This window comes from Halichoeres trimaculatus, unplaced genomic scaffold (assembly GCF_033239565.1).
Source record: "Halichoeres trimaculatus isolate MK-OKI-2021-1 unplaced genomic scaffold, fHalTri1.1 fHalTri1_scaffold_6, whole genome shotgun sequence".
Taxonomy (NCBI): domain Eukaryota; kingdom Metazoa; phylum Chordata; class Actinopteri; order Labriformes; family Labridae; genus Halichoeres; species Halichoeres trimaculatus.
Genome location: NW_027437184.1, coordinates 14,546,877 through 14,562,052, shown reverse-complemented (window position 1 = coordinate 14,562,052; position 15,176 = coordinate 14,546,877). Strand labels below are relative to the sequence as shown.

Here is a 15,176-nt window from a genome sequence, read left to right as displayed (position 1 = left end):
ACTTTTACTGTTGTTGCAAAACCCTTCAGAAAACCTTTTTTTTATTAAGTCTTCATTAACACTTAAAAGGAGAAGCATATTACACTGGTCTATAAAACACAACTCTTACTTCCTTGGATTCATAATTCAAACTCCTGAGACTTGACTATAGAGCACTAAATGGTCTCACACCTACATGAGTAAGCCAATATGCCACAGACTAACTCAATTATCAGGCGCAGGTTCACTCAGTGTTCCCTGACTCACAGCCAAGCAGGATAAAGCAGCATTTGATTTTCTCTTCCTCCCAAACCGCCAAAACTTTCACCCTTATTTTACCAGAGCTCCACACATAATTGTTCAGAGCAGCTTTTTAATTAATTAGGTATGTGTTTTCCTTTCAGTCTTGACCTACGTAAAGCTTGTTACCTTCGCCAAGGAGGTTATATTTTTGTGAGATTTTGTCTCTCTGTCTGTTCATTTGTTTGTCTGTGAACAACATAACTCAAAAAGTAATGAACAGATCTTGATGAAAGTTGATGAAATTTTGGAGGTGATATGGATCATCATCTGGATCCAGGAATTTTTGAAAGGATTGTTTATCATTGTGAGATAGGGCCATTTTCACCATACTTCTATATAACTCCACGATAAATGGTCGGATTGCTTCGCAAAACATTACAAGACAAGGTCATGATAATTTCTGTCAGATATTAAAGTACAATCAAAATCCTGGCAATATTCAGGATACTAAGATCCTAAATATGAAATATGTACTGGGTCATCATAATTGTCAACACTGTCAGGTAACAAATTATTGACCCACCAGTAAAATTTGAGCCTAATGTATTCATCATGGCTAATATGGCTCCAATCGACCTATGGCTGAGCCACACCCCCTTCCACTCACTAGGACAAACAATGAACAGTCAGTCACAGACAGACAGAACACATATAACCTAGAAGTCACCAAAAGGGTCTAAACTACACATTGGAGGGAAATGTTAAGCACTTTATTTTTGATAGGTTTGAGAAAAAACTTTAAATTAAAAATTTACAGCTCCCGGTGCATTCATGATTAATAGCAGTTCCCTGCCATCACCATCTCCGACAGAGAAATAGAGGATCAGCATTTGTCATGCACTCCCAGAAACAAAGTGACATATTGAACAATGCAACTAGGAGCTTGCTAATGTAAGGCTAACTTTAGCTAACATTAGAGATGTTAAAGATAACTCTATATTTCTCTCCAGCTAAGTAACAATATGATGCCCCAAACATGATGTTGACTTGCCTTGGAACAGATGCAGACAGAGTGGAGTTGATGTTGTGGTCTACCGCACAACTTAATCCAAAGAAGACACTCTTTTTGCTTGAGATGTAGTCAGAGAAAAGGTCAAAAATACACCTTGTCCCCAGTCTCTAAGGATATTTTGTGTTGGAGCTGCATGTACCCTGGGAAAACCGTTTGACCATCTTTAAAACTAAAATCTCTGAAAAACCTCATGAAACCAAACGAAAACTGACTTTCCGCAATGTATTTCAGGGGACTTCCTTGGTAAGAATGTCTGAGTGTATAAGAATGACTGTAAGCCCTGTGACTGGCTCATCACATTTGTGGGCGGGACATAGTTATAGGTCAAATAGTCAGCCTAGTGTGGCTAACAGTAGCAGGGCTAACACCTCAATCCAAATTAAAATACTGCTGATCACAGTTCCACTTTGAGATGTCTGTCATCTGTGCTTGTTTACATCTGGGTAGTAGAGCACCATAGCACTGTGGCAGTTAGTATTGACTGGAGCAACCAACTTGTAATTGCGGTGATGGGAAGCAAGGCTGATAATGCTCAACCATGTACTCCGCATGCACGTTAACTTTATATTTATGTAAAGTAAGCATTTTAGTAAGTGACCAATCAACCAATGACTAATAAAATACTCTAATGTGAAAAAGACAGTTGGTTACTTACCACAAGTTCCTGTCTATGCAGTTTTGTCTCATTTTGCAGCAAGAAGAAATTGAGCAAAGATGAAAAAATATCAAAATCTCCACATGTTGGTATCCTTGCAAGTTCATGGTATCACATTTGGCAATTTAGAAAAAAAGCCACCTCTATGACTCAGGGTAGTTCATGAGGTCTACCTATTTGAGGTGATTGAGGCGCACTCTGCTGGCTTGAGGCACAGTGTAACTTCAGCCATCATCATTTACAGAGCTGTTACCAGTGTGTGACTTCAATATGGGTGATGGGTATTTATACTTTGGCTCCACCATGGCTGAAACAACTCTATATTTTTCACCCAGAGGACCCAAAGTTTGAGACTGGCCCACTGCAGTACCAAGGCACTTATCTTCTGGCTGCTGGAAATTGATTATACTTGATCCAAACAGTTTTAATTTGTTTGAACATTTGAACTAAAGTAACAAACATGACATTATGTCTTTACACAATCTTTTGTAATCGTTCTCTTTTTCTTTTTTTAAAGACGGTTTGCACGTTTAACCATGCTTACCTGAGCAGTTGCCCATTTGGGTGTTTCTTTTTGGCTTCAGGCATAAAAATGTGCTTTTCCCTCAGGTTGTAGCTCCATTGAGGAAGTCTGATTCAGTGCTACACTTTGTGTCTTCTTCTCACCGTCATCACATGCTTTTCTCATTTTCTGTTTTAAGAAGCACATTGTGTTCATTAATCATGCCTAGATATCCAAGCCCAGACAGATTTTTTTTCATGTGTTTCACAGTCTTCAATTTCCTTTCAAATTTTTTCATTTCAGATCTATCATTCCCCAATCCACAAGCAAGCTGAAAGTAAGTCTGTCACCATGAACTGAGCCATAGTGTTGATTTAATGTGATATAGACAGACACTGTGAGGTGTCATTCCCCATCTTGTGTCACTGAACATATGTCCTCATTAAACATATTTTGAATAAATGATTTGTTACTAATCCGTCTTCTTGATTTCTACTCTTACAGTGGAGCTGAATGAAACTGGATTCAAGTTTGTGCGAAAGTGTATCAACTACATTGAAACAAAAGGTAACATGGTCCTCTCAGAGACTTAATCTGTTTTAGTTAGTTTAGTTTAGTTTAGTTGGCTGCCCTGAGGGGGGCGTAGTTGAGTCAAGGTTACATGTAGATTCCACGCCTGCAGGCTGCTCTCAGAGAAGTCCTTTTCTGCCAGACCAGGAGTCTAAAATAATAACAGGCTGTGCAGAACTTTAATCACCACATATTTATCATCGAATATGCCTGCCTGCCTGATATTTGTAATATTTCCGACTATTTTAATAAAGTTTTGCTTGTGTTCAAAAACTTTGAAACCTTTGTCAGAGGTAGATGTGATCTCAGACTCTGTTGTCAGAAGATTTTTCTCTGGCAGGATGAGTTATCTTAATGGAATGAACTGCTCAATCCATAAACATATAATTTAACCCATGATTCATACTGTTGGCTCAGGTTGGGAATCAACGATATGTTCACAATCAGAGGGGAACATCTGTATTCTAATTCTGGCCCACACATGTTCTCAAGAGGAGCATGTGGTACATTTCCACTGCTCTGTGTTTGTCCGGATTACACTTCCCCCTCCTCTCCTTTTACCTTCACTTCTCCTCTTTTCAGGAGTCACACAAGAAGGAGTGTACAGAACTGTCGGCAGCAACATCCAAGTGCAGAAGCTTTTAAACGCCTTCTTTGGTAAGGACATACATCAGCCCATTCACTCAGTTTCGAACTTTACTGCACAACAAACCAGGTTCTGTGACTATATGTGAGGCCTCTGTGTGTGAATGACAAGGTATCAGCAGGTTGCTGACTCACAGTGCTCCTGCTCCTAGCTTCACACCAGAATATTGTGAATGAGCAAGTTTTTTCAAATAACAATGGATCGTGTGAATTTGCCTCATGTTGATGGTGGCAGGCCTTCCCGGGCATTTATCACACTGTCTGCTGTTCCCCCCAGCTAAACTATGCTCTGTCTTTGATTATGGTGTGTGTGGGAAAGGCTGTCCGCATGGAAAGTAAAAGCAGAACTTAATCTGGAACCCAGCATCCCAGCTAAACTTGCACAGCTGGCCAGCAAATTAAAACAATTAGGTTTTAGTATCAACCTGTGATTTTTTTAACAGCAGCTTAACAATGTGGTGTTTCTGTTCATTTGATGTTATGTTTTCTTAGACCCCATGAATCCTGGGGATGTAGATCTGCAAAGCAGTGACTGGGACATCAAAACCATCACAAGTGCTCTCAAGTTTTACTTGAGGTAATTTCATGTGTAAAGTGCCTTATAGATTCTTGTATGGTTACTCAATATTGTATCGTTTAAAACTTTGTGCACGGTCTTTAATTTCCAGCTGGTCTATTAATAAGATTGATAAGCTAATTATAATTACATAATTTGGTAGTTGTGGTTAAATGCATTTTAATTGGTTGCAAATCAGCCTACTTTTAAATATAGCTCTTGATGGAATGACCTGGATGCTGATTCACATTTAAACAATTTGTTTTCGTGTCATAAAAGTGCAGCCTTGAGAGATCTTGCACTCTGTCTGAGTGCTTTTTACTGTTACTGTATAATAAGAGAGTGCTGCTTTTTTGTTTCTGTGTTTGGCATGGTGAATTACACTGAACTGCTCTTGAACTCTTTCATAAGTGTCTGCATCTATCTGCAGGAGTTTGTCTGAGCCTCTGATGACCTACGCTCTCCACAGAGACATCATGTGTGCTGCAAGTAAGTCTTTAACAGGAAATAATCGCTTATTAAGCTTTTTTTTATGTTGTCACAATTTCTGGCCCTCTGTTAAATTCCCCTCTTCCCTCTTGAATACTAACCTATCATGAAAGAATCTCTGGACTCTAACTTGGTGTTTCCTGAAAAATTTGAAAGCATGTCCAGGAATTTCCTTGAAGTACATCTTCAGAGATCAGATCCTTTTTTTTCCCCAAAACACCTGTCAGCAGGGAATACATAAAAATGGCAAGAGTCATTTTCAACAGCTGCTACATAAAATGAAAGTGTCTTCTTATAGGGGCATGGGTGTACAGTGGTTGGTGTACATGCTTGTAATGGAAAATGCAAATATTGTACCATTAAAAAAGTTGTTATTTTTAGTGTTTTGAAGGTCAGTTCAGATTAAATTGATGCAGTTATCTGGGCTTAACAGATTGTTCACTATTACGGTCTTCAAATCCAGAGCTGTAACCATAAACTGTGACACAGATGAGATCTGCCTGGATAAAAACAGAGGTTAATAAACCAACAACTGAAGGACAATTTTCAACATGTGCAGACTTTAGGTTCAACAGTTTAACAAGCTCCTCAGGCCTCCCTGAGAGACTCTTATGGAAACCTGAGTCTTCTGTTTGTTTTGATCCATCACACAACATGGTTGTAAAACAGAGAAGACCACAAGTTTAATAGCAGTAGCCTCATTCTGTCAGGATGTTACAGTAAGACAACTGGTGGCCTCTGTTTCTTGGAAATGTCGTTCAGGAGTTGAATGGAAGCTGCATCGCTTTCAAGTTTTTGTTCACATCTTGTGTCCATTAAAATGGTACATTTTTATATACAGAGAGATTTACAGGTCAATGTTGATGAACATGTTTATGATTCAGTCAGTAAATACCATCACTCAGTCACTTGGTGTCCTGTTTGTGCCACAGAGTCAGACAACCTGGACTTCAGACTGAGTGAAATTCACTCACTCACTTACAAACTACCAGAGAAGAATCGGGAGATGTTGGAGATGCTTATCAAACATTTGGTCAAGTACGTGCTCAAAAACACTGACTTCACCACTCACTCAGGACTTTGTGCTCTCCTCCTGACATGAATTGAGTTAATTTGCAAATCAATAAGTTTAATTTTTCTCTCTGACTATCTCTGTGTTTGTTGACAGCGTGTGCAGTCACAGTGAAGAAAACCTAATGACTCCTTCAAATATGGCTGTCATCTTTGGTCCCACGCTAATGAGAGCAAAGGAGGAGACTGTGGCGGCCATGTTGGACATCAAGTTCCAAAATATTGTGGTTGAAATCCTGATTGAAGATTATAAAAAGGTATTTTTCTCTTTATCAAACACAGCATTTGTTAAGACAGGGACAGGAAATTTTAAAAGCCAATCAGGGTGAAATTACTTAAAAGAAAGTTTTAAATGTTAACAGAGTGTGCTTTTTCTGGTTGAGGGGTAAATATGTCTGGACAACAAATGTTTAACTAGTTAGCTTCACATAAAGTCTCAGGAAACAGTTTCTAAGTTTGTCTAAAGGAAACTACATCCACCTAACAACACCTTGAAGGAATACATTTTTTATAATCACCTGCTCACTGTACATTATCTGGCATATTAGCTGCCTGCTAAACAGGTTTTCACAAAGCACTGATTTTAAGGTTATTCAAAAGGGATTTAGTCCTGTGTCTTAAACCTACGGGTCCTCAAATTTGATAAATGGTAGTGCTCATATCAGCTGACTTATGCGCTAAATTCATTTTAAACAACAATTAAATGTAACCCCCTACGCCAGTTGGCTTCATTATTCTGTATCAGGGACAAATGGGTGACGTCATGGAGATTATGTCCATATATTATACAGCCTATGGTCTTTACCTTAACCTCGCAAACAAAAAAATTTGTCTCACTGTTTGTCATTTTTCTGTTGGCTTTCTTACAAACCCAAAAAATTTCAGCAGCACCTAATAAAAAATCCTTCACTTTAACTTTTCTGGTGGCATTTGTTACTCAGCCAGTCCTGTAACACTGCCAATGTCTTAATCACTTTAGGGTTTTTAGCTAAGTTGTGTCTATTGTCTTCAATTTGACCTTATGAAATCAAGTATTCAACAGCCCAGTATCAATTGTCTGTAAAAAAAAACACAACAATGGAAACAGAGGAACTAGTGATCATAGAGAAGGTGGCCAGAGGAGCCAAGAATAAACTTAGCATCCAAATTTTCCAAATATCATTTGCAAGTTTGTTAGATAACTAAGCCCCATTTTGTAACTTTAACTGTGAAATGCATCTGCCGCTGTGTTTGCTGGGTACCACAGCACACCTTCAGAAGTCACAGAGTCCACATTTTGTAGGGTCTGAGCTTTTTTTTCCACAGTGCAGACGCTTTAACAGACAACATTTGTATACTGAGTGGTGACAGAACAAGCAGAAGTAAAATGCTTATTTAAGCTTGCTTACTCTTTAACAAAACATATCTAATTAAGCTACCAGCTCTAGAAATGTAAAGAGAAAAAAAACAGCTTTACAAACAAGTGTTTTAAAAAGTAGAAGTGAAGTACAATTTTTCAAGTTTGTATTGGTGTCACTCCAACAACAGAAACACGTCTCTTTAACATCTTTTAAATCTGCCAGATGCAGCTCATAGCATTCAGATATTAAATTCTGAGGACGAGATTCTCTGCTGCTGAAACATTTATAATTGTCCATTTCCAAAATGAAGCATTTGCACCCATTGCTTTAAAACCCTGCTTTGATAAATAACCTGTATTTTTTTTCTTCTGTTACACAGGTGTATGCTTGTTATTTGATAAAGAAAAATAAGCTACTAGCTTTAGTTTGACCCAGAAAGAGTTGCCATTGAACCAAAGTGTAACAAGCATATTCTTTTTGTTCAACGCAGATCTTCAGTAATACACCAGAGGACAGCACCGCCCCACCTGTCCCTCCCCCACGGATCACCCCGAGAAAGCGACAACCCATCACTATCTCCAAGCGGCCACCTCGTGTTTATCAAGCTCTTAGTCAGCACCTCTTTCAGCACACAGAGAGTAATTATTAGCCTCCTTTGGCCCCGACTGTCATCATCATCCTTTTCATTATCCACCCTGTCTGTGCTAAATACTCCTTTTTAGATTTTTTTTGTACCATTCCTGAATCATTTGTTCCACATCGCATCTGCAGGTTCATATTCTCCTTTTTTTTTAAATGTGTGGATTGTCATGTGTTCACCAGATATCATTTCAATAGTTATTATCAAAAGTAAACTGTTTGTTTTTCAGAGAACTGCAAATCAAATTAATTCATTGTCTCAAATTACTTTTGATTAGCTTATTTTAATGTTCAAAGGAAATTCTTACAATTTTGAATAAACCTCTTAACTTGACATTATTTATCTCACATCAGTCTTTTTTGCAAATGCTGCTGCAAAATTGTATAATTTTCCTTCATTTGTCTGCTGTAGCCCTCATTAAGTGGGTGTGTCTCAATCTCTATCCACCTCCCTGGGTTTTGTGGTATTACATGATTCTGAGCTTTATACGGAGTAAAGCCTTGTAACTATCTCTGTGTGATCCAATTAAACAGTGTAATGTACTTAAAACTCATTAGCAAACACTTTTCATGTTTTTAAAACCAACAAAAGAGCTGAGAAAAAAACAAGTATCAGTTTCAGGGACACACAGTGAAATATCAGTTTGTATGATGTTTCCTTCTCTTTTTTGTTGTGAACTTTCCTTATTATTACAACATTTGACCATAGACTTATCATCCTGAACATTGTTCCCCATCCAAGTATTTCGTTGTCGAGTTTTCCCTTGGGGGTCAATACCTTGTATTTATCCCTCTTGTGTGTCTTGTAACAGATGGACAGAATGACAGCCCTGTCACAGATGGGGAGGTCTCAGCCAATCCAGTTCCCTTACAGCGGACAAAACCTGTAAGCAGCGCTCCACTGGTTCCAAGAGAGCCTCCTCCAAGACAAGCGTTACTGCCCAGAACAGCCAGCCGTAGGGACAAACAACCTGACTCTGACCTTGGAAAGACAGACAACACGAGGCAAAAGCCAGACTCTTCTTCTTCCTCTACAGCAGCAAATGGGGAGTCTGGAATCTATGTTAGCAGGGTGCCATCCTTCCAGAGCCGGAAACCACTTCCCAAAGTTACATCAGCTCACAGAGAAGGTATGACCAACACTCCCTGGTAGATGGTGCACACCCAAGTAGCTATTTTTTAACCCTTTTAGCTGCCCCTCATCGTGTCTTCTTGTATCATGTATGTCAAAGTATCATAGAGGTGTAATGTCTATGTTTCATTTTTAACTTACTTGGTACCAAAACATTCCCAAAAAATGTACTTTGATAGTCAGACCAGTTTTCCAACACTTTTTGGCTGACTGATTTTTTTTCGACACAACTGTTTCTGAATAGGTGTGCATATATTTTTACAATTCAAAGAACAAGCATAGTAAGGTGCTGCATTTGATGGCCAGTTTAGTGATTTAAGTTGTGCCCCATGAGATTCACCCTAAAGGGGGTGGCCCTGGTTTGAGTCCAGCCTGAGGTCTGTTTCTGGCACGTCTTTCCCCACACTCCTTCAATCCACTGTCATCACATATCTGGTTTAAGGCAAAAAAAGCCTAAAAATAACTTAAGAAGGGGGGTACAAGCAGGCTGCTTTAACATAGACAATTTTAACATAGGCCCTAACCTCTAACAGGGCAAATAATCATGGACCAGAATTTTGGGGTGTCATCTGCGGTGGCCATTGAGGTTGGTGTCATGAGCACTACATATTTGCGTGGATGTGTTTACCTGGCTCTTCAGTCCTCCTCAGAAACACAAGGGCAGTGCCATTTGTGGTTCTGCTACGTTTTGGCCTGGCCACCTCTCAGGACTCACTCCTGTCCTTGAAGATTTTCCTTTGCCTCAAAAGAATGAAAACAAGATGAAAGATAGCAGCAACCATTAGGAAAAAGCACAAAATTGAAATAAAACTTCAATTACAGTATTGTTTTCGAATAAACCAAAGAAATTTATTTATTTATGTGATCTTATTGGAGGACGGATGATGGGCGGTGTCAGTTGTTGTGTTTTTCCTGGCCTGAACTGCCCCATATTTAGCTGATGTCTCTTGATCTTAGCAAGTTAATGGCCAACTCTTATATTTTTTTTTCACTGTCTACCTGATGTCTAATCATGTACAGGCTCAGTCTGATCTTGTTTTTTTATAATTAAATGGTGTTACCAGGAAGTTGGCCTCAATGGAAAATTATTTAAAGCTTTTTTTGGTTAAAATAAAGAGCACCGTGTTGTTAACAAACAGAATGTCTTTCTGCCTTTATCTCTTCATCATCAATTTGTACGCCCTAATTGTTTGAGACAGCCTTTAATCCCAGGGTTCAATGAGGTCATCTTATGTTTCTGACTTACCCATGTAGTGTTACATGACACTTCTGTGTTTTCTTTGACAGGAGATTCTGATGGCTTAAGCAGAACAAGGTCTACAGAGAAACACGCAATTTGTAGACCCCCGGTGAGGCCTCCTGAGCCCCCCTCCAGACACCCAGCTCCACTGAAGCCCCCCAGCTCAGCCACCATCGAGAACATAAACACATCCTAGTAAGGACTTCATGATACTTTTAATGGATGAAATGAAGTATTACTATGTAGACAGTGACACGAGGCTCAGTAAACACTCTGCAACCGTTTCTTTTTAATGACCAAATAAACCTCAAAAACAATCTAATGGGAGCTAACTGGAAAACATGAAAGTCATGCAGATTTAATAAAATCAGAAACCCATAAGGCTTCAGTGATCTATCTTCAGATCTCTCTTACCAAAGAACAGACACTTGGTCTGATGAACCAGATGACATCTGAGTTGAGCCACAGTCGGACATTCGTGTGGTAGTTGGTGTGGTTGCAGTAAAACCTTAAACGCCACCTGTGATGTTGTGTTTTCATGGTTTTTGACATGATTTGACTGACTCTGAAAGATACTGCAAAGAGTGGCCAAAGTGATGACTGCGTTATTGCTTCTGTTATCACAGGATGACGCCAATCAGCCATAACATTATTATTTCCTGATGAATCATGCAGACCCCCACTTCTTATCAAGTTAGGATCTGATGTCATGTGATCCTTTTTGTCAGCTAACAGCCTGATATCTTTCACCCCTGGGCCCTGTAATGTCTGGTCTCATTATGAATGTCCTAAAGGTGTGTTGGAGGGACAAAAGGGTCCTACCTACACTCACTGGCCACCCACCAGAACTGCCTTAATCCTTCGTAGCATAGATTCAACAAAGTACTGGAAACATTCCTCAGAGAGTTTGGTCCATATTGACATGATAGCATCACACAGTTGCTGTTCCACCACATCCCAAAGGTGCTCTATTGGATTGAGATCTGGGGACTGTGGAGGCCATTTGAGTACAGGGAACTCATTGTCATGTTCAAGAAACCAGTCTGAGATGATTCCAGCTTTATGAAATGGAGCGTTATCCTGCTGGAAGTGGCCATCAGAAAATGGGTACACTGTGGTCATAAAACATTCTGCTGCTGTAGCCCATCTGTTTAAAGGTTGGACGTGTTGTGCGTTCAGAGATGCTCTTCTGCAGACCTCAGTTGTAATGAGTGATTATTTAAGTTACGGTTGCCTTTCTACGAGCTGGAACCAGTCTGTCCATTCTCCTCTAACCTCTGGTGTCAACAAGGCAGTTTGGCCCACAGTATTGCTGCTCACTGGATATTTTCCCTTCTTGGGACCATTCTATGTATACCCTAGAGATGGTTGTGCGTGAAAATCCCAGTAGATCAGCAGTTTCTAAAATACTCAGACCAGCTCATCTGGCACCAACAATGGTCATGGTCAAAGTCACTTAAATTGCCTTTCTTCCCTTTTCTGATGCTCGGTTTGAACTGCAGCAGATTGTTTTGACTGGTGGCTGGTGAGTGTTTGTGCTTGCACCAGAGGCAGAAACAAAGGAAAGACGAGATCACAGGACTGGTAGAGTAGGCAAGGTGGAAGAGCCCTATGTGACTGTGTGTGTGTGTGTGTGTTTGTGGTCCAGTTCTGGGGCATCAGCATCCTGGCCCACAGCCCTAAAAAGAACAATAACCTATGATGCACTTGGGGCTCTGACACCTTTCTATTCAAACCACCTTTAACCTTTTCAGCTGTTTGAGGGGCAGTAACTCTTGTTGGATTGAACCACTCAGGCCATCCTCTGCTCCCTGATCAAATTGGAAGACAAAGTGTTTACATGCTGCTTAACATATCCCAGCCACTAGCAGGAGGAAGGTACAGATCATACTGCTCTTATTTCAGTACAGTGTCACCAACATCTGGTGAATTGCAATAGATAACAAAAAGGGTTTAATATTTTGCATCCCAAAACCAGATGAGTCCCTAATGAGATGGCAAAGGCCAAAAATAGAGCATAAAGGGTACGGGATACTGGATTTACTTCCACCAGATGGCAAGAAGCATAAGTAAAATAAATACTGGTGTTTCACAGTAGCTTCTGGATGTGTTTATGAGTGAGTGTTTGCTCCAGAAATCTAATTTGGCCTGTAAATGAGGGGCATGATGGCCCATGTGACAAGTGTCTACAATAATCTGTGTCTTGAAAGTAGAAGGCTAAAAAGGGTTGTGGTGACTAATTGATTTATTGCTTTATTATGGGATAAGATTGGGTTTTGTGCTGGTAATAGATTAATCAGTTAGTGAAAACAACTCTTCATCCTCAGATTCTAATTTGACTTGATGTTGGGATAGCTAAAGAGCCCTGTTTTCAGAGTCTTATTGAATGCCTCACTGGTCTCTTCCTGGATGCCTACAAGTACAATATCAATGTATCTTGCTGTAACATGTAAAAACATCCTCCCCCTCAATTACAGAGATTATCCTGGCTTTTATGTACAAATACCACACTGATGTAACACTGAAAACTGTTGGGAGGCGTGTTTAGAGGGAGAGGTTTGAAAAAAGCTGCTTATTAAACACCGCGTTCTGACTGATCACAAAAGATTAAATGAAGGATCTGAAATACAGGATGAATCAGTTCATCTGCGATACTACAAGTCTGTTTTGTCTTTCTCTGCAGTGTTGCTTCCAAAGCAAAGTTTTTTGAGAATGCCTCTAGACAAGTTGGCAGGTAAGTAGATGCTTTTGTTGCCTTCTGACGTCATGCTCCAGCAGATAAAAAGCCTCAGGTGGAGAAATGTTACCAGAAATAAACCATTTAAATCAGTTGAATGCCCATTGAAACATTAAAATGATCCTTTCTTAGTGAGTTAAAAGAAGCTGTTTCTTGTTGTGGCTCTTGTTGGACTCCTCCCATTGATGATGTAACTATGAAGATAGACTCACACGTCTGCTTTTTAATGTTCGGCTCAGGGGGAGTCCAAGTTGTATCCCTGCAGCCCTCTGCTCCAGCACTGATGAGGGCTGGTAATGAAAAACACTTGAGTGGGAAGAATTTGTGGGAGTCTTATCAAAGACAGTTTATCTCTGTGTTTACAGTGATCTCCTCCATCATTGTTACAGTCCACATGAATGTGTCAAACAGGCAGGTGCTGACGTATTAAGCTCTTATTTGGCTTTTGGATAGAGGAAACAGACTGTGAGTTATCCCACGGTGGAAGAAGTTGGACCTCCGGAGCAGACCTCTGTCAGCAAAAGTATTTAAAAGCAGGAGAGGGTGGATATATTTAGATTAATTTGCCGTAAGCACTGTAAAAAAACTACAGGGAGTGATTGTTAGAGTGACAAACTAAAGGTTGTTTTTATTCATTTCTCTGTCCTGCTGAAGAAATAATCTGAGCCTTGTTGCAAAACTTGACCTCTTTGCTTGTTTTTGAAAACCTTAAAAAAAAGAAAAACCAACTGCTGGAGCCTGATGCATATTCTTAGACCCAGACTTATTAGACTTGTTTCAATAAGTGAGTCAGCTCCAACAAAAACTAGCTGAGCCTTGAGGCAGATCATTGACGACCTTGAGCTGAAACAGGAAATGTAAATTAATTTTATTTATCTCTTCTAATTTAGTCCACCAGCCTCTCCGTCGCCATCATCAGGAACACTTTTTAAAAAGGAGGTGAGAAATTATCCCTGAATTTTAAAGCTTGCTGAATGAAAAATGTTGGGCAATGCTGTGTCATAATGTGTTGCTGTTTATGTCCATTCAGAATTAAAGGGGAGGAGATGCTACGGTGGCCACATCTTGTGACTGCCACAAGCAACCGCGAGTCAGCAGCCAGCACGAAAGAGTAAACCTTGTTTTATTACATGGACTGAGAAAAGGCTTTAGTAATGAATGAATGGTTTTATCTCATTTTTATTGGCAAGACCAGTCAACACCAGTGCAAAGTAGTTGACTCTCAGTTTGATTCTTATCCAAAGTGAGGGAAAAAAAAAAACATTGTTTGTCCTTTTTTAGATTGAAGTTTTAGTCACTAATGATTGTTTAAGTCATCAGTGTTAAAAAGTTTTGGTTTGACCTAACCTAATCTCTCTCTGTATAGTAGTTCTCCCAAAGAAGACTAATCCGATTGGCATAACCATTTAATCATTCTTAGTTTGGAAAGTGAAATTCATAGTCTTAACCTTTACAGATGCACCAGGTGATGGTCTTGAAACTGGATTAAGCTAATTTAATGACTCTTTAGGTGGATCTTAAAACAAGGTGGAAGCTATTTAAAGTAAATCATATCACAAAAAAGATCCTGACACCAACATTTGAATCATGAATGTCACTTGAAACAACGTGAGACATCCTTTCTGGAGGGGCATTATATTGAAAAAATATATATATATTTTGCTGTACAGTGTTATTCTGTATTCGGGTATATGTAGAGTGAATCTACATAATAAATTATGCAAATTAATATTTCAAAGAAGCCAACTGGTTTACATTCCCATTTTTGGTGTCATTCCCTTCATCCCCTCTGTGTTTTGGTGGGCTCAAAAAAGAGGCTTTTCACCTGAATCTGTTGAACCTCAAATACATCGCTGGGATTAAACAGCAAAAGTGATTGTTACAGTTTGTGAAAACTACACTCCAGAGTTTTATTTTTTAAATGTCTTTTTCCTTAAAATGTTCATTATGTAAATGTTACATTTATTTTGTGGTTTTTTTTTCTGATAACCCTTGAAAATTCTGGGTGTTATGCTTGAAGTTGTCTACGAGGAGAACAATAAACAAAAAGAGTTCTCAATGTGACTCATGGGTATTTCTAATAAAAGCCTGTGTCTAAGCATTTTATTCTGTGTCACTGCCAGAGCATGTGAGCAGGTGGAGTTGTGAGAATTTCTGCTTCTTACTCACATAAGTGTCCATCTCTGTCACGCCATGCTAAATGATGCTCCGCCTGTACTCCAAGTGCTCAACCAAGATCATATCCCGCTCTGCTCCATTATATTAGTTCTGATTCTGGGCGTGGTTCTGGTTCTGGGCCAGGTTTG

At 39.5% G+C, this 15,176-nt stretch overlaps 1 protein-coding gene across 1 annotated transcript in view; it reads left to right on the top strand.

The window, feature by feature from the left end:
- The window catches only part of ophn1 (oligophrenin 1), a 28,810-nt gene extending 13,912 nt beyond the window's left edge, over window positions 1-14,898 (top strand). Inside the window, exons 12-24 of the mRNA XM_074672085.1 lie at window positions 2,755-2,788; window positions 2,956-3,018; window positions 3,604-3,678; window positions 4,159-4,243; window positions 4,653-4,711; window positions 5,644-5,749; window positions 5,880-6,039; window positions 7,613-7,760; window positions 8,574-8,891; window positions 10,181-10,328; window positions 12,817-12,867; window positions 13,761-13,809; window positions 13,901-14,898. Of these exons, the coding sequence (XP_074528186.1) occupies window positions 2,755-2,788; window positions 2,956-3,018; window positions 3,604-3,678; window positions 4,159-4,243; window positions 4,653-4,711; window positions 5,644-5,749; window positions 5,880-6,039; window positions 7,613-7,760; window positions 8,574-8,891; window positions 10,181-10,328; window positions 12,817-12,867; window positions 13,761-13,809; window positions 13,901-13,906 (1,302 nt within the window). The 3' untranslated portion in view covers window positions 13,907-14,898. The remainder of the gene's footprint in view (window positions 1-2,754; window positions 2,789-2,955; window positions 3,019-3,603; window positions 3,679-4,158; window positions 4,244-4,652; window positions 4,712-5,643; window positions 5,750-5,879; window positions 6,040-7,612; window positions 7,761-8,573; window positions 8,892-10,180; window positions 10,329-12,816; window positions 12,868-13,760; window positions 13,810-13,900) is intronic.
- Window positions 14,899-15,176: the final 278 nt, after the last annotated feature.